This window comes from Bos indicus, chromosome 7, assembly GCF_029378745.1.
Source record: "Bos indicus isolate NIAB-ARS_2022 breed Sahiwal x Tharparkar chromosome 7, NIAB-ARS_B.indTharparkar_mat_pri_1.0, whole genome shotgun sequence".
Classification (NCBI taxonomy): Eukaryota; Metazoa; Chordata; class Mammalia; order Artiodactyla; family Bovidae; genus Bos; species Bos indicus.
Genome location: NC_091766.1, coordinates 34,118,130 through 34,136,289, shown reverse-complemented (window position 1 = coordinate 34,136,289; position 18,160 = coordinate 34,118,130). Strand labels below are relative to the sequence as shown.

At 37.0% G+C, this 18,160-nt stretch overlaps 1 protein-coding gene across 9 annotated transcripts in view; it reads left to right on the top strand.

The window, feature by feature from the left end:
- Window positions 1-18,160, top strand: part of HSD17B4 (hydroxysteroid 17-beta dehydrogenase 4) — a 174,792-nt gene that overhangs the window by 78,438 nt on the left and 78,194 nt on the right. For all 9 annotated transcript variants that reach the window (XR_011567608.1, XR_011567605.1, XR_011567607.1 and 6 more), the window contains exons 20-23: window positions 2,752-2,838; window positions 5,360-5,446; window positions 6,781-6,919; window positions 12,842-12,969. Coding sequence is in view for 1 of the 9 variants with exons in the window: in XM_070793275.1 (XP_070649376.1) it covers window positions 2,752-2,838; window positions 5,360-5,446; window positions 6,781-6,919; window positions 12,842-12,969 (441 nt within the window). In the remaining 8 variants the exon portion in view is untranslated. The remainder of the gene's footprint in view (window positions 1-2,751; window positions 2,839-5,359; window positions 5,447-6,780; window positions 6,920-12,841; window positions 12,970-18,160) is intronic.

Here is an 18,160-nt window from a genome sequence, read left to right as displayed (position 1 = left end):
TTTTCACAGCTATTTGTAAGGCCTCCTCAGACAGCCATTTTGCTTTTTTGCATTTCTTTTCCATGGGGATGGTCTTGATCCCTGTCTCCTGTGCAATGTTACGAACCTCATTCCATAGTTCATCAGGCACTCTATCTATCATATCTGGGCCCTTAAATCTATTTGTCACTTCCACTGTATAATCATAAGGGATTTGATTTAGGTCATACCTGAATTGTCTAGTGGTTTTCCCTACTTTCTTCAATTTAAGTCTGAATTTGGCAATAAGGAGTTCATGGTCTGAGCCACAGTGAGCTCCTGGTCTTGTTTTTGCTGACTGTATAGAGCTTCTCCATCTTTGGCTGCAAAGAATATAGTCAATCTGATTTCGGTGTTGACCATCTGGTTATGTCCATGTATAGAGTCTTCTCTTGAGTTGTTGGAAGAGGGTGTTTGTTACGACCAGTGCATTTTCTTGGCAAAACTCTATTAGTCTTTGCCCTGCTTCATTCCGTATTCCAAGGCCAAATTTGCCTGTTACTCCAGGTGTTTCTTGACTTCCTACTTTTGCATTCCAGTCCCCTATAATGAAAAGGACATCATTTTTTGGTGTTAGTTCTAAAAGGTCTTGTAGGTCTTCATAGAACCGTTCAACTTCAGCTTCTTCAGCGTTACTGGTTGGGGCATAGACTTGGATTACTGTGATATTGTATGGTTTGCCTTGGAAACAAACAGAGATCATTCTGTCGTTTCTGAGATTGCATCCAAGTACTGCATGTTGACCATGATGGCTACTCCATTTCTTCTGAGGGATTCCTGCCCACAGTAGTAGATATAATGGTCATCTGAGTTAAATTCACCCATTCCAGTCCATTTCAGTTCACTGATTCCTAGAATGTCGACATTCACTCTTGCCATCTCTTGTTTGACCACTTCCAATTTGCCTTGATTCATGGACCTGACATTCCATGTTCCTATGCAATATTGCTCTTTACAGCATCGGACCTTGCTTCTATCACCAGTCACATCCACAGCTGGGTATTCTTTTTTCTTTGGCTCCATCCCTTCATTCTTTCTGTAGTTATTTCTCCAGTGATCTCCAGTAGCATATTGGGCACCTACTGACTTGGGGAGTTTCTCTTTCAGTATCCTATCATTTTGCCTTTTCATACTGTTCATGGGGTTCTTAAGACAAGAACACTAAAGTGGTTTGCCATTCGCTTCTCCAGTGGACCACATTCTGTCAGACCACTCCAGCATGACCCGTCCATCTTGGGTTGCCCCATGGGCATGGCTTAGTTTCATTGAGTCAGACAAGGCTGTGGTCCTAGTGTGATTAGATTGACTAGTTTTCTGTGAGTATGGTTTCAGTGTGTTTGCCCTCTGATGCCCTCTTGCAACACCTACCGTCTTACTTGGGTTTCTCTTACCTTGGGTGTGGGGTATCTCTTCACGGCTGCTCCAGCAAAGCGCAGCCATTGCTCCTTATCATGGACGAGGGATATCTCCTCACCGCCGCCCTTCCTGACCTTCAACGTGGGATAGCTCCTCTAGGCCTTCCCGCGCCTGTGCAGCCACGGCTCCTTGGACGTGGGGTTACTCCTCCCGGCTGCGGCCCCTGGCCTCGGGCATGGTGGTGTCCGGTAGCTCCTCCCGCCCTCCGCCCCTGACCTCAGACGCAGGTGAATAAGATCAGGCGGCTGCAACCCACGCGCTAAGCGTGGCCAAGAGGAGCCACCCCATGTCGGAGGTCAGGGGCAGAAGCCTAGAGGACCCCACGCCCGAAGGGCAGCAGCCAAGAGGAGTTACCCCACATCTGAGGTCAGGGGCAGCGACCGAGAGTACCAGACTGCGACAGCGCAGAAACGGCCGAGAGAAGCTCCCCTGCTTCCCAGGTCAGGGGGGACGGCCGAGAGGAGATCAAGTAGTTAGGAGCATGCATATGTCAATATATATGCCTTAACAAAAACTTGTGGTATACCTTTAAAAAATTATTATTATTTTGTTTAATATTTTATAATTTACCTTAATTAATTAAAAATGTTAACTGGCTGCATTTGAACGTTAATAAACATAAACTATAATTATATCAGTATATTAGCTTCAAGTTTTCATCCATTATAAATTACAAAGAAAACTGTCTCTGCACAGTATCTTTGCATAAATCAAGACATACACTTAAAAAAAAATCATTAAGACAGTGTCAAATAACTCCAAAAAGCTTTATCAGTTTGTGCTCCATGCAGCAGTGGAAATTTATTTTCTGATGTTTTGTCTTTGATAACACTGATTATTCTCATTATTAAAACTATTTTATAGTGATGATTATAAAGTTTTTATTATTGTCCAATAATATGTACACAGAACAAATAAAATCATACAGAAAATTATGAAATAAAAAGTAGAATTATTCTTTCCTATATGCCAACCCCAGATCTTATTCCCCAGACTTAATTCGTACCACTTTTAATTGCTTCTTTTTAGTTGTACTAATGGTTGCCTGTATAACTTTGCTTAATATGGTTATTCTTCTATGTCTTGATTTGTCAAGAGTGAACTGTTTATTGATTCTATACTTAGACAATTAACTTATACTAACTATAATCTTTCTTTTCTAATTTTATCATATTACTGTTTTTGTGAATTTAAGTATAGTCAAACCTATTTCTTCCTTTTATGCTCTCCAACCTCCATCCGAAACTACCCCCCTCCCCAAATGGAAAAACTTTATATTAAAACATTTTTAACCCTTAAACACATTTTCTTTTAAAGGTTCGTTTTGCAAAACCAGTATACCCGGGACAGACTCTGCAGACTGAGATGTGGAAGGAAGGAAATAGAATCCATTTCCAAACCAAGGTATGAGTGAGGTGGTTAGAGGTACATTGTTTCATTAACCTGCTTTTCCATATCCTGTAATTATGTTCTATCCTAGCATTCTTTTGGTTAATAACTATGGATATGAAGTAAAACTTAGGAATTAAAAAAAATCAGTGGTAATTTTCAATTGAAAATAAGATGACTCTGTACCTTGTTTTTTATTTTCTGTTTTATTCTCAACTAAATTGGTGCCTGTTAACATAACATTTCTGAAAATCCAACCAACCATATCTTTTTGGCTCAACTCATCATTCAAGTTGTCAGAATATAATCTTCAGAAACTTGAAGGCATGATTCATAGACAGATATAAAATAAAAATGTGATGAAACTTTAATTCCTTAATGAGGGTGTTAGAAAGATGATAAATCTGGTTCAAAGGAGAAGTAGTAACAACAGGGTTTATGTAGTCTAATGGGGAAGGCATTCTAAAATAACTTTACTGAGTTAAGAGATAAAACAAGTTAATTGTTCTATAGAAGAATAAAACCATATCCTTTATGGTTATATTTTCTACAAGACAGAAATCATATGCATCTTGATCACACAAAAACCCACAAATTAACATCTTATGTCACAGAATCTGAGCTTAATCAATAGTAAGTAACAAGACAAATTAAAGTATATCTCCCTATAGAGTTAAGTGCTTTTAGTGGTGAGGCTGTTAGCAGTGCTCCAGTAAAATACTAAAAGAACATACAGTCCTCCTTTTGTAAGTTGTTTACAGATAATTTTTGTTAACATCGTTGACCAGGCTGATACCTTTTGGTCTGATCATTTGTACTACATAAATGTCTTGTGTTGAGCAATTTAAATAACACCACGAACAGTAATAGCAGCTTATAGTTACTGAGTACCTGTGAGCAGCCTATCCCATTATCTCTACTATGCATAACAACTCTACCTTTAATTTGGAAAAAATATAGGTTCAGATCTTTTAAATAATTTGCTCATGGTCACATAGAAAGTGGTAGAGCTGGGATATACACCTTGGTCTGCCTGGCTCAGCACTCAGTTCCTAGGTCCTCACAATTTTTTCTTTAAAACTGTACCATGATTTCTTTCATACATAAATACCTTTCCAGAACTGTTCTTTGTATGGCTGCCTTACTGCTTATTACTTCCTGCTGCTCTCAGTGTCATTTTCCTGATTCACTTATGCACACTGTTTATTTCACTTTTCAAATTTCCTTTGTCTTTTCAGCATCAGTTGAAGCTCTGCCTTGTCCTCAGAGGCATTCCCTTACCACTCCCCTTTCCCCCATTCATACAAACACACATCCTGGCTTTCCTCTGAAATCCCCTTGGAATAAATGTTTGTACCACATATTCCAGAACCCTCTTATTTTCTAACTATTTCATGTAAGTTTATTTTTTGAATAAAATTATGAACCCTAAAAGAATTAAGGACCATGAAAACAATTATGGGCTCTATTTTCTCATGATGAACAATATAGAAATAATTTATATAGATAAAAACTTAAAGAGTTGAGTAGTAGTTTAATGTTTAAATATAACACATTCTTGTCATTTTAATAAATTCTAAGCACATCTTCTTATCTATTCAGTATATTTGCTATTTTTTCCCCCAGTGATTATAGAGGTATTCTTTTTCTATTAGCTATTTGTGGGAATCCTTTCCCTTCCTTAGTTACAATAGAGTAATTTTCTAAAGTGCATTTTTTCCATAAATTGTTTCCTTTCATGCTTTCCACTGTATATAATTTGAAATAAAATGAAGAAATTGTTTGAAAGATCTATTTTTCTGAAGTATAATGGAAAATAGGGGAGAATGATCTTTCTGATTGTTAAAAATCAGTTTTAATAAGTGCTACCTTAAGTTTTAGACATTATCCTATACATTCGTAGCAGTACCATAATTTTATAAAAGAATACTATTGGAATAATTTTAGGTGCCATATTAGGAATTAGAATTTGAGTTCTTTTAATGAATATTCTGAAAAAAGGCTATTCAAGTGTTTACTTTGTACTGTGTATAGTTTCTAAATAGAAGGTCTGTTTCTACCCAGTTTTGTTGTATATTAACCAAACAAATACACTTTGAGTACCCTGCCTCATGTGGATTATGTGCCATGCCTTTTACTATTTATAAGAATTAAGCAATTCTCATCCTGGCTCCCCACTAGACATACTTATATTGCAAAATAAATCCTCCAAATACCAATGCTCAGACTCTACCTCAGACCATTTAAATTGGAATCTTTGGAGATGGGACCTGGTCGTAAGTATTTTTGAGAAAGGCTTCAGTAGATTCTATGGTTAGGGTTAATTACAGTTTTAATAAGTCAGTGAGCTTTCATGTTTATTCCTGTTGACATTTAATTTATGAACTATTTAATTTGGATAATTTTCTCTTTCATATGAAGAAAAATGTAAATTTCTTTTAAAAGACTTTATAGCATTTCACAATAAAATTTCATTTTCATTGGCCTCATCAGAGTGAGCTGTTTTTACCCCCCCAATCCCCAAACCCTTTATAAGGTCCAAGAAACTGGAGGCATCGTCATTTCAAATGCATATGTGGATCTTGTACCAGCGTCTGCTATTTCAGCTAAGACACCATCTGAGGTAGGTTACAACCACTAATATCCAAGTCATGGCCTTCTCTGGTAGCTCAGCTGGTAAAGAATCCGCCTGCAATGCAGGAGGCCCTGGTTTGATTCCAGGGTAGGAAGATGCCCTGGAGAAGGGATAGGCTACCCACTCCAGTATTCTTGGGCTTCCCTGGTGGCTCAGACAGAAAGAATCCGCCTCCAGTGCAGGACAGCTGGGTTCGACCCCTTGGGTTGGGAAGATCCATTGGAGGAGGGCATGGCAACCCACTCCAGTATTCTTGCCTAGAGAATCCTCATGGACAGAGGAGTCTGGAGGGCTAAAGTCCATGGGGTCACAAAGAGTCTGACAGGACTGAGCACAGCACAGCATCCAAGTTATAGCCTGATTTATGAATTTCAGTTGAGATTACTTTAAGAGTGTTCAGTCTACTTTAGAAAATTCAGAGCTATGAAAGATTCTTAATTCTTGAACTAGAGACCGTTAATTCAAAACTGCTTGGAAGAAAAGGAATATTTTGAAAATGACAAATTTCTAAAAAACTTTTTTTGTGGTGATACTAGGGTATCTTTTAAGAGAATATAATTGATTTTCTAGTTTGAGAGTAAATAAATCACTTGTTTAATAAGAAATCTTAAGTAAATAGTATTTTGGAGAAAGGTTAAAAAGTTAAATATTTTGTACCTTTTTCTTGATTTAAAAATGTGTATAAAGCGTTCAGTGCATATATAAAAGCAATAGCATATATATTATTTATTAAAACATTTGTATTACTGTCTATTAACATGCTGAATTAATAAAAATATTTATATTCTGTCTCCAGAATATTAACTTTGTAATGTTGAAGTTTTCAAATCCATGATATTTGTGTTTCATTAGTCATATTATCACATAACTGAATGAAAATTAAAATTTCTTTAAAAAGAATCTAAGATCAAAAACGTAAGAAATTTTAGAGCTAGAAAGAAATTCAAGTTTCATGTAATTTAGTCTCATTTTACAAATGAAGAAATGAGATCACAGAAGTCGATTAATTTGTCCAGTATCTTCCTGCTGAAGTCTATTAGGATATAAGTTGTTAAGTTAGTTCCTAGTCTACTTGTAAAATATTATTTATGAATTCTGATAAAAGTAAAATTCTTTTATTAAGGGGATTGAGGTTCTGGATAACATAAATAAATAGAAAGGTGTGAAAGAAGACTAGGGTAACAAAAACTAGTTTGCCTTATTTATGTGCAGGTTTTTAAAAAAATTACCTTATTGCACATTGATTTTGTGATAGTTTTTCCCCTTGAGTCATTTTTACATATCTTTTAAAATGAAATGATTATCTTTTCTGTTTTTGCTAGGGTGCGGGGCTTCAGAGTACCCTTGTGTTTGAAGAAATAGGTCGCCGCCTTCAGGGTATTGGGGAAGAGGTGGTCAAGAAAGTCCGTGCTGTGTTTGAGTGGCATATCACTAAAGGTGAAAATACTGCAGCCAAGTGGAGTAAGTCCTGTCCTTATAATATTCTAAGATAACTCTTAGTCAATAGGAATAAAGTATCCTTGTTATAACTAAAGCCTGTCTCTTTGAAGGTAGGTAAATCTTACCTTCTTCAGTAAGGTTTTTTTTTTTTTAATGGGAAATAACGGGTTTCATGGGCTTCCCTTGTAGCTTAGCTGGTAAAGAATCTGCCTGCAATGCAGGAAACCTGGGTTTGATCCCTGGGTTGGGAAGATCCCCTGGAAAAGGGAAAGGCTACCCACTCCAGTATTCTGTCCTGGAGAATTCCATGGGGTTGCAAACAGTCAGACATGACTGAGCAACTTTCACGTCCCATGGGTTTTATGGCCCTCAGACATGTATGTTTTTTAGAGATGAAAAGAATTAATTAAAATGAAAATAATCTGTTTTGAAGATTTCATTGTAGCACCTGAAATTAGTACTTTAAACAGTTGCCTTAGCTGTATGCTTCTTTAATCTTCAGATTCCTTTTAAACATAAAGAAAGTACATCAAGTTAAATGAAATATTTTTAAGTCTTGAGTAATTATCATTATATTTTAACAGCTTTAAAATCATTTTTCTTCCTCCCCCCAGAATTAGCATTTTGGATTACCACCTTAATTATCAGTATAAAATCATAATTATTTTCTCAGTGTATAAAACTGGCAATCAAAGGTACTAATTTTATTTAATCTAAGAAAGTTATCTATCAGAGTGCCATTAGCAACCTGGCAAGGTATCCAATATAAGCCAAGTAGCTGCAGAGAGAAAGCAGTCATGCTTCCATTCACTTACATGGAGCTCCAAAAGAACCTTACTACCGTTTTATGAAGAAAGAAAAATCAGGTGATAAAAAGAGAAAGTGAGAAGAAATTTTTTTTACCATATCTTTCGTATCTGTTGTGTAACTACATTCTTAATCACGGCACAAACTTTTCTGTTCTGTGGCCTATTAGGAGACTGCAGGGTCCAATTTTAATTTAATTCTTAAAGTTGGGGAAGGTAAGATGAAATTACTAAAGATGAGTAAAATTTTTTTCTAGATTAGAAAATTTTCTCTTTTTTTATGTCCACATAATAAAAGCACTAATACTTTTGTGGACTCATTTTGCTAGTCAGCCAGATCTGTTAACACGTTTTTAAGTATCCAGTGTCTGTATGTCATGACAGAAAAATGCGTAACTTTTTCAGATTTTACTGTGTTCCTCTATAGGTGAAAGGACAGTGAAGTGAGTATACATCCATTCTCTTTCTCATCATCAATCATACAGACTGAGAAGCCATTGCTTCTAACAATGAGAGTATCTTAGTTCAGGATGCTGTAACAAATATACTGTCGACTGGGTAGGTTAAAGAGCAGAAACTTATTTTCTCGTAGTGAGGAGGCTGGAAGGTCCAGTGTGAGGGATCCAGCAGGGTTGGGTTCTGGTGAGACCCCTCCTCCTGGTTTGCAGATGGCTTCCTTCCTACTGTTTCTCCACAAGGCAGAGAGAAAGATCATCTCTCTCGTGTCTCTTCTAGAGAGAGACACTAATCCCATTATGGAGGCTGTTCTCTCATGACCTCATCTAAACCTAATCACCTCCAAAGAGCTCTGTTTCTAAACACCATCATTGTTTGGAGATTAGGGCTTCAACGTATGAATTTTGGAAGGATACTAACATTCATTCCATAGCCGACAGCCATTCATATTTTGAATCATGAAACATGCTGTTAATGAACTTCACCATCGTTTCTTTACCTTTATATTATAGAGTATTCTAGCCTTACTTTGATCTGTAGAGCATTCTTTCTTTATATTCTAACTATATGTTTATTTTATAGAATATTCTAATCTCTAGAGATGCTGGAGAAATACGGTATCTCAGTGAAAGTTCACTGCAAATTTTTGGATTTTCATGTTTTTTGGTCTTGAAGTCCCAAGAGACAGGATCCTTTTATTTGTGGTCAAGCATCTATCTACTAATGTGGTATGGGGAGCATTCAGAATAGTTTTTAGCTCAAGGATTGTCCCCTTCCTTCATAATTGTGAACTATTACAGTGAGATCTCATGTAGTTCAGATGGACTAAGGAGCCCCTGGAATGCTGAGGGGCTCCATAAAGTGGCCTGTGACTGGCTTATTTATACTCTAGGACCATATACTTTCAGGCCCATCTCAAGCCTGGCTGTAATCCTTCTCATAGTATACTACTATGAGTATAATACTATACTCATAGTAGTATACTGTGGTGATAACTGAAAGTAAGGATTGCAGGCTGTGCTTCTGCAAGTCCCACAGCTGATGGTATGAATCATCTTCATTCATTATTTGTACACTACATATAATGCAGATAATGTGTCTATACAGACTTTTTTTTTAAGGAAAAAATCTTTAGGATTTTACTTGCACAGTAGAAACTACTATTTTGTAGATTTTTATTGTTTTTATTCTAAGATTACTGTTTTAGAGTGCCTGTTTAAGTACCCTGTAAATCAGACTGTTTTATTCCTTATTACAACTAAAGATCACTGTAAATGTTAAAACCAAAAAATTAAAGATGTATCTCTAAATCAACTGAAACTTTTTGAGACCATCTTCTATTATATATTCCTAGAAAACATTTTGAAGTTTTGTTCAATTGATTTTGGTTTCATACAAGTTTCTTTTTAATATGACAATTGCTATTCCTTTTAGGGACTGTATTTTCATTATATAAATTTTGGTATATATAAGTATAAAGTGGGAAATACTGATGTATAATCCCACTACTCACAGTTAACATTTTTGGTGTTTGTCCTTCTGGAAGACATTTGTGCTTATAGGAAGTTAATTTAGAAGGGGATAAAGGAAGCCAAACATGTAATATGTATTTAGTTCCCCAAATTTCACTGTCTATTTTTTTTCTAAAAATCTTTATCGATTAACAGGGAAATGTAGGTATCAGCACTTGCCTTTCTTTCTTCGTTCTGTCCTTCCTTCTATCTATCTATGACGGAATTCTATCTTTTCCCTATAGATGAAACTGTATTACAAGTTGAGTTATAAATATAAAGCACAGAATTTTTGAAGATACTGGTCATGGAAAGGAATGAGATGAGCGAGAAAAGTTGCTGGAATCGTGTGTCTCACAGTTGGCAGAATAGAACTGTGTAGAGATTTATAAAATATACAAGCAATTCATTCTGACAAATAGGATAATTTTCTTAAATATAGTGTCAATACCAACTAATATTTTCACTTTATCTTGGTGTCACTTGCCTTGTAGACAGTATTAGCAAATGTGCTTACATTTAGTAATTGCCTTTTATTAACCTAGGCAAAGGGTTTTTTCTTATATTTCCCACCCCAAAATGGGAATATTTGAATCCTATTAATACTTACTTATAATTGATGCCTGTGGCTTTTGTTTGTTTTACTGTATCTTCTTCAGGTCCTAATTTATCAAAGCTAACAATCAAATTGGATCTTGAAGCTTTCTCTGAATGTGTTCATTATTCTCTTTGGTTATCTGTCTGTCTTTGATTTGATTCTAAGCTGTGTGTATCTTTTTTCAATTCTAATTGTTTTCTCGCAGTCTGTGTCACTGAGCTAAATCAGAGCTGGCAGCAGTAGAAAGTACCTAAGATTTTTGGCTTATGATGTTTTTGAGAAGGTGATTCCACGTTGGCATCTCTTTTTTGCATCTTGGTGCTTAAAGACATAAAATAGGTGACTAAATATCTTGACTTAGGGAATACCTAATTTTTTTTTTTGCAAGCTGTTTTTAAACTGTTTTTCTAAACATTTGACTTGTCCCAGCCTTGTTCATATTATGGCAGACGCAAACCTGTTTAGAGAGAACAAGCTCAGCTACTTTGTTCACCTGTGGAACTGGGTTTACACAGAGTGACTACCCTTGAGCAAGTCTAGGAGCCAAGGGGTTGGGCTCAGTGGCCTGAAAGATGCATTCCAACCTCGAGATCCTGGACTGTGCCCATCTTCCCTGCTCCTTCCTGTATCTTGCCATCCAGACAACACCAACAGTGAATCTCTGGGCAGAGGTGTGTCTGTGTCGGGATTTTTAACAACCAAGTTAGCGTGAGTCTAAAGAGAATGAAGAGAGTTCTGGCATCAGGCTTGGTTTGGGCTGCAGAGTAGGAGGCATCTTCGTTGTGTCTTTCAAGGTTAGGCCCCTCTGAGGCCTGTCATGCTTGGTCACGTCCTCTGAGGCCTGTCATGCTTGGTCACATAGGAGCTGGAAGGTTGCCTGAGCGAGGACACTGTGCTCTCTGCCTTGCTGGGCTGAGGTGGTCTGACAGATGCTAGTCTTCTTGCTAGGAACTTTCCCCTTTTTAGCCCTCTTTTTGCTTATCAGCACTAGTTATTAGCTTTCCACAGAAAAAAGTTCTATTGCTTTATAAGAATCTGGCTGTGAAGCAGCAAGTAAAACCGAGTGAGTGAGAGGGCATGTAGATAGCACTTCATTAGAAGGGCTTTCATCAGCTAAGAGACTTACTCCACACTGAAGTATTAAGATTGTATCAGTCCAGTTTTATTCCTGAGCAAGACTAGTGCACACAGTGGGCCTTAGACTCACTTGTGAAGAATTAAAACAGTATCTGTTGAATGTCAGAGGTTTGCTTTTCTTTAGTCTTTCCTTTCTACCCTCTGACCCCTCCCATTATTCTCTCCCTGCTCCTTCCTTGCCTGCCTTCCTCCTTCTCTTATTCTACTTTTGTTTTTAACTACACAAATAATACAGAAAAACATGTTTGTAATATGTATGTGCCAGGAAGAACAGAGCCTTTGTTCTTCACGTCTTAGTCCTAGTATTTTGCATATTGTCTGAGAACCATAGAAGAAACTAAACAATGAAGTGAGTGAATGAAGCAAAGCAAAAAGTTCCCCTTCTTAGACTCTTTCTCCTCCCCAAGGTAACCGTCAGTAGTCATGTTATTTTCTTTTTTTAGTTTAGTTTAGTTGGCAAAATTCTCTTCTATGGACAGTGGGAGTGATTTAATTCTGTCTTTGCAGCAGAACTTGGCTAACCAGTCTATATAATTTTTCTTACATGTGTATGTCTTTTCTTGATCCTAAGTTGGGAGTTCCCTACACACTCTTAGGGAGAGTGATGTGATCATAGCTTCTTTGCAATAGAAGAGAAAGCACATTGAAGAGGCTAAAGCAGGATGAGTGGAATTGGCCTTTCTGGATGAGTGGTCTCGGTCACGTGTATGACAATGAAAACTTTCTAAAATGTAACTTTAACTTAAAGCTCTGTGCTATATAGAGAGCAATGAAGGAGGTAAACTTTTAATAGCTTTTCCAGTTACCCAGCCTGTTTCTGGGACACTTAATCCTGCTGTCCAAAACAGTTAAGGGAAAAGATTTTAATTTTAACCTTTATTCACAACAGTTAGGGCAATAAGCATTTTATAAGTAAATGACTAATTGAAATACTTTAAAAATTTTAATTTTACTATCATTTAATTCATATGGCAGAACCTTTAATGAATCCAAGTTATTGAAAAGTGATGAGTGTGCATTCCCTTCCCCTACCCCAACCAATATGCAATTGTTTTAAAATTCACTTTCTTCCTTTGTTGACTGTAGAATCTTTATTTGAATCTAAAGACCTTAACCATATAACTTCCAACCTCTTAACTTCATTATATTATTCTACATTGATTCACTTTTCAAATCTCTCTATTGTGTAAACTTCTTCAATGAAGAAAAACCATTATTGATTTGATTCTTTTGAAAACCATATTCTTTATAAAAAGAACATCTCAAAAAATAAAGGATTTAAAAATTTTTTTCTAAGTGATATGTAATATATAATGTAGAATAAACACCACAGTAACTCTGAAACTATTAAAAATGTCTGCATTTATATGGTTCATTTTATTCTTATGTTGTAAAGATAAAAATATTGATATTGGTTTCTTCCTATTTTTCCCAGCTATTGACCTGAAAACTGGTTCTGGAAAAGTGTATCAAGGCCCTGCAAAAGGCTCTGCTGATGTAACCATCACACTTTCAGATGAAGATTTCATGGAAGTAGTCTTGGGCAAGCTTGATCCTCAGAAGGTAAAGTTCTTAAAATGTTTATTTATTTGTCATTATTGCTTCCTATTTGACAGTTGCAGTTTTTGGCTGACTCCAAAATTCTAATTTATAAGACAGATTTCTTACAGCTCTGAAGAAAGACAGAGTTGATAGCATTATTCAAGTTGACAGATCATGTATTTTTCTAATGGAGTTTTTCAGCCAATAACTTGTTAAAAATAAAGTTTTGAGTGAAACTCTTCTTCAGCAGATAAACAATATAAAACTCATATCTAGACCTTTTAATTTATTGTCATTAGTTCAGAGGTGAAAAACCATATGATATTTCATAAAATTATACATTCTTCCCTGATATATAAGATTAAGAACTTGTCTTAATCATCACGGTAAACTGGAAATAGAAAGAAGGAACATAATAGCCAGTATCTTCTTGAGAATAAAACATTTAGAGACATTTCAGTAGAAAATCATGATTAAAACAAGAGTACCTTCACTAACCATTATAAGTTAATATTGTTCTGAAACCTCTGGGTAATCCACAGACACACAAAATTAAAGTAACTGATATAGCAACTAGAAGGGAGGAGGAAATTTTTTAATTTTTGAATCATGATTATGTAGCTAGAAATCCCAAGAAGATCAGATTATTCTTAGATCAGAGGAGTTCAAATGGTTGAATGTACAGTAATTATTTAAAAATAGCTTTCACATAGCCGCAACACCAACTAGAAGATATAATTTTAAAAATTTGTTTATAATATCTGCCAAACTTCCAAGTACCAATGACTATCAAAACAAGAAAAGCACAGTGCTTATTTGCAGAAAACAATACAACTTTACAAGTTATAGAACAATTTGAATAAAGGATAAAATGTTCAATTTCCCTGGATAGACTAATTTAAAAAGAATTATAAAGTTGTATCGTGGTTAAAAATACATTCTTTTGGCATCAATAAACCTGAGTTTCAATCTTAGCTCTTATATCTACTCTCTAAACCTTAATTTTCTCATTGTAAAATGAATAATGATAATCCAAAATAACTAAATGGATGATAAGTAAATCCGCTAATATGCATGAAGAGCTTACTGTAATGCCAGGTACTGTGTGAGCTCCCAGTTAATTCTTTCCCAGGAATGTATTTAGTACCTCCTTTTATTTGGGTGCTTGATGTGGCCAAACAAGACAGTGCCCCTTCTGGGCAGAGCTTCATTCTAGAGGGAAATGGAAAGGAAATATAATTTCAAATATGGAGAAAAATAAGTCAGAGTTACGGGTGACAGTAGTGGTTGGCAAACTTTTTCTGTAAAGGGTCCCATTGTAAATATTCTAAGCTTTGCAGGTCAGATGGTCTCTGTTGAACCTACTTGGTTCTGCCATTTATAGAGTTAAAGTAGCCATGGATAATATATATATACCAATGGATGGGGCTGAGTTCCAATCAAATTTGTTTATGAACGAAAACAGGCAACAGACTGGTTTTGGCCTTTGGGCTGTAGTTTGCCAACCCCTGGATTTGAGTGTGACAGGATGGAGGCACTGTTTAGATAGGGTTGTCCAAAAAGACTCGATAGAGACCTGAACAAAGCGAGGAGGAGGGAATGAACCATAAAGCTAAAGAAACAACCAGTGCAAAGGCTGGAGGCACCAGTGGCTCTGCTTATTGGATATAATAACTGTGAGGAGGCCCACAAAATGAGCAGTGGGGAGAGAGACAAGAGGGGAAGAGGGAGAAGTAGGCATGGGTTAATCATACTGGACCTTGTAGATGTTGGTGAGGAGTTTAGATTTTTTATGTGATAGGAAGCTGTTGAGCTCTGGATTGACATCTGATTTTTAAAGGTCATTATGGCTGCTGAGTGAGTAATTAAGAGTTCTTTTGTAAGATATACTTGAGATGCCTTTAAAGGATTAAATGTAGGATTTAGGGAAACCTTTATGTAACATTTATATAATCATTGAGTTCAGAAAATCTCTAGTATTAATTAGAACGTCTATAAAGCCTAGGTTTTTGAGAATAATAAGCAGCTAGGTTTTTATCAAGTTGTATTGCCATTTCCTTCTCCAAGAGATCTTCCCGACCCAGGAATCGAACCCAGGTCTCCCGCATTGTGGGCAGACGCTTTACCATCTGAGCCATCAGGGAAAGCACTTTATGTAACATTTATATAATCATTAGGAACATCAGGTGTTTGGGGGTGAGTGATACTGGGAAGTTGGATAGTAAACGACAATGCTTCATGTCATTCTGTGCACCATTCTGTCAATATCAGACAGGATGGAATTAAATGTGAAAAAATTAAAGCAGAGGCAAAACTTGATAAAAACCTAGCTGCTTATTATTCTCAAAGACCTAGTCTTTATAGACGTTCTAATTAATACTAGAGGTTTTCTGAACTCATTTGGCTCAACTGTGTTCTGCTCCACCTTGGTGCCGTCACCCCTGTTCTTCAGCCGTCAAACACCTTATATCCTAGTCTACAGTCTCTCTCTACACCAACTCTTGTCAACCTTGGTGGCTTCCTTCAGCATTCATAAAAATGACTTCTCTAACCAGATGACTCTTAGTTTATTGATACTGTTTCAAATTATCTTTCAGTCCATTCTGTGTCAGCTTTTGTCTTTATTGGAAGCATAAAACGTACAAATTCCAATACCTGTTTCAAAACATCACCATTTTCCAATACCATCCCTTGCTTGTTTTTTGTTTTGTGAGTCTTACTACTGCTGTTGTACTTCAGAGGCCTCCAGTTTGTTGACACCACCACTTTCTGTCCGTCAACGCCCTTCTGTCTTTTCGTCTCTTCTTGTTCAGCTTAGATTTTGTGGTCCATCATAATATCTCCCTTGAAAATATCCTCATCTCCCTGTATATCTCTCATCTTACTTGCGTGGAAAATTCCACCCTATTTTAACTCTACTCTCTGCCATCTTTCTATCTGTACCAGAATTGATGAAGGAGTTAGGAGAAAAACCGTACAACTAGACAAGTTGAATTCCCTTTAAAATTTTGATTTTTGTTGTTTATTTGCTAAGCCATGTCCAACTCCTTTGTGACTCCTACAGTCCTCCATGGACTGTAACCCACCAGGTTCCTTTGTCCATGGGATTGTCCAGGCAAGAATACTGGAGTGGGTTGCCATTTCCTTCTCCAAGGGAATCTTCATGACCCAGGAATTGGACCTGAGTCTCCTGCATTAGCCAGTGGGTTCTTTATCACTGAGCCATCAGGGAAGCCCCAAATTTTGACTACAAATCTCAAATAGTCTTTAAGCACTGTCTAGCAATCTTACCAGCGGAGAAGGCAATGGCACCCCACTCCAGTACTCTTGCCTCGAAAATCCCATGCATGGAGGAGCCTGGTAGGCTGCAGTCCATGGGGTCGTTGAGTCAGACATGACTGAGCGACTTCACTTTCCCTTTTCACTTTCATGCATTGGAGAAGGAAATGGCAACCCAATCCAGTGTTCTTGGCTGGAGAATCCCAGGGACGGCGGAGCCTGGTAGGCTGCTATTTATGGGGTCACACAGAGTTGGACACGACTGAAGCGACTTAGCAGCAGCAGCAATCTTACCATGATTTTCCACTAAGCTTCCATTCCTGTTGTCTGAGATGTGTTTTTCATATTTGTCTTCAGCTGCTGACCTTTCTTCATGCTGCTTTGGGGAAAAAAAGAAAGACCTCAGATGAAAATATTTACCTTCCTATCACCAGATCTGTTCTATTGGCATCTATATGTGTGTGTATTAGTTGCTCAGTCGTATCTGACTCTTTGTGACCCCATGAACTATAGCCTGCCAGGCTCTTCTGTCCATGGAATTCTCCAGGCAAGTATACTGGAGTGGGTAGCCATCCCTTCTCCGGGGGATCTTCCCGATCCAGGGATCAAACCTGGGTCTCCCACATCGCAGGCGGATTCTTCACCAATCTGAGCCGTCAGAGAATCCCATCAACATCTGCATCGATCTCCTTATATTGCGTTGAAGGAAGTCTCCCTCTTTCTGTCAAAGACGTTTTCATTTCTCATCCAGGTATCTACTTAAAAGTCATTGTTGCTCTCCTTCTGCTTTTTCCTACATCATTCTCTCTCATTTCATGATGTAAGTATCCTACAGCACAGAGGCAAGCTAACACAGATCTTAAAGCAATCCCCATCCAGCATGCCTTATCAAATCTTTTTCCTTTTCACAAAAGAATTGTCTAAACTAGTGCTGTCCTGGTTTTAATATTAGACACATGTTAAACATACAATGTGAGCTACATATGTAACTGAAACCATGGGATTCTCCAGGCAAGAATACTGGAGTAGGTAGGCATTCCCTTCTTCAGCAGATCTTCCTGACTCAGGGATTGAACCTGGGCCTCCTGCGTTGCAGGCATATTCCTTTACTGTCTGAGCCAAGAGGTGAAACTCCATATAATAATGTGAGCCACATATGAAATCAAAAATTATATAGTGGCTACATTTAAAAAAAAAGGTGAAAAATAAACTCAAAAGGACTTGAAGACTTAAACATAAGACATGACACCATAAAACTCCTAAATCCAGTGAATATTTCTCTGTCTAGGTCTTTGTCAGCCTTTTAGTAGCATTTAACTCAGTTAACCACCAATTTTTTGAAATAATTTCATCCATTGCCTTTTATGACACCTTATTCTCGTATTTTGCTTTTTCCACCTTTGGCTATTCTTAATCTCCTGTGGTGTCGTCTTCTTTTACCCCCAGCCATTGGGTTTTGGTATTTTTGAGAGCTCATTTCAGGACTCTTCTCTAAATAATACTCTTCTTAAATGAGTCCATCTATCCTGTGGTATTTAGAGCCATCTGTATGTTGTCATCTTGCAGATTTAATTGTCTCACTCAGTCATCTTCTCTGAGTTCCATAGTGATATAACCAGCTCTCTACTTGCATCTCCAATGGGACACTTTATTATGCCCCATTTAGAACTTGTGATTTAATTTTCTCCCCCAAGTCTTTTTTCAGGAAATGGCACAATTATCTGTCTCCTGAAATTAGTATGCTCAATAATATAAGAATTGTCTTGGCTTGTTTCTTTACCTTTGTATCCTTACTATCCTTAATCCTGTTTGTTATTTCTCAAAAATGTATCTTTAGTATTCATTTTCTTCTCTTCATCACTAGGAATATCATCATGACCCAAGTTTCCATCATCTCTCACCTGGCTTCCTTACTGATCTTACTATACTTAGT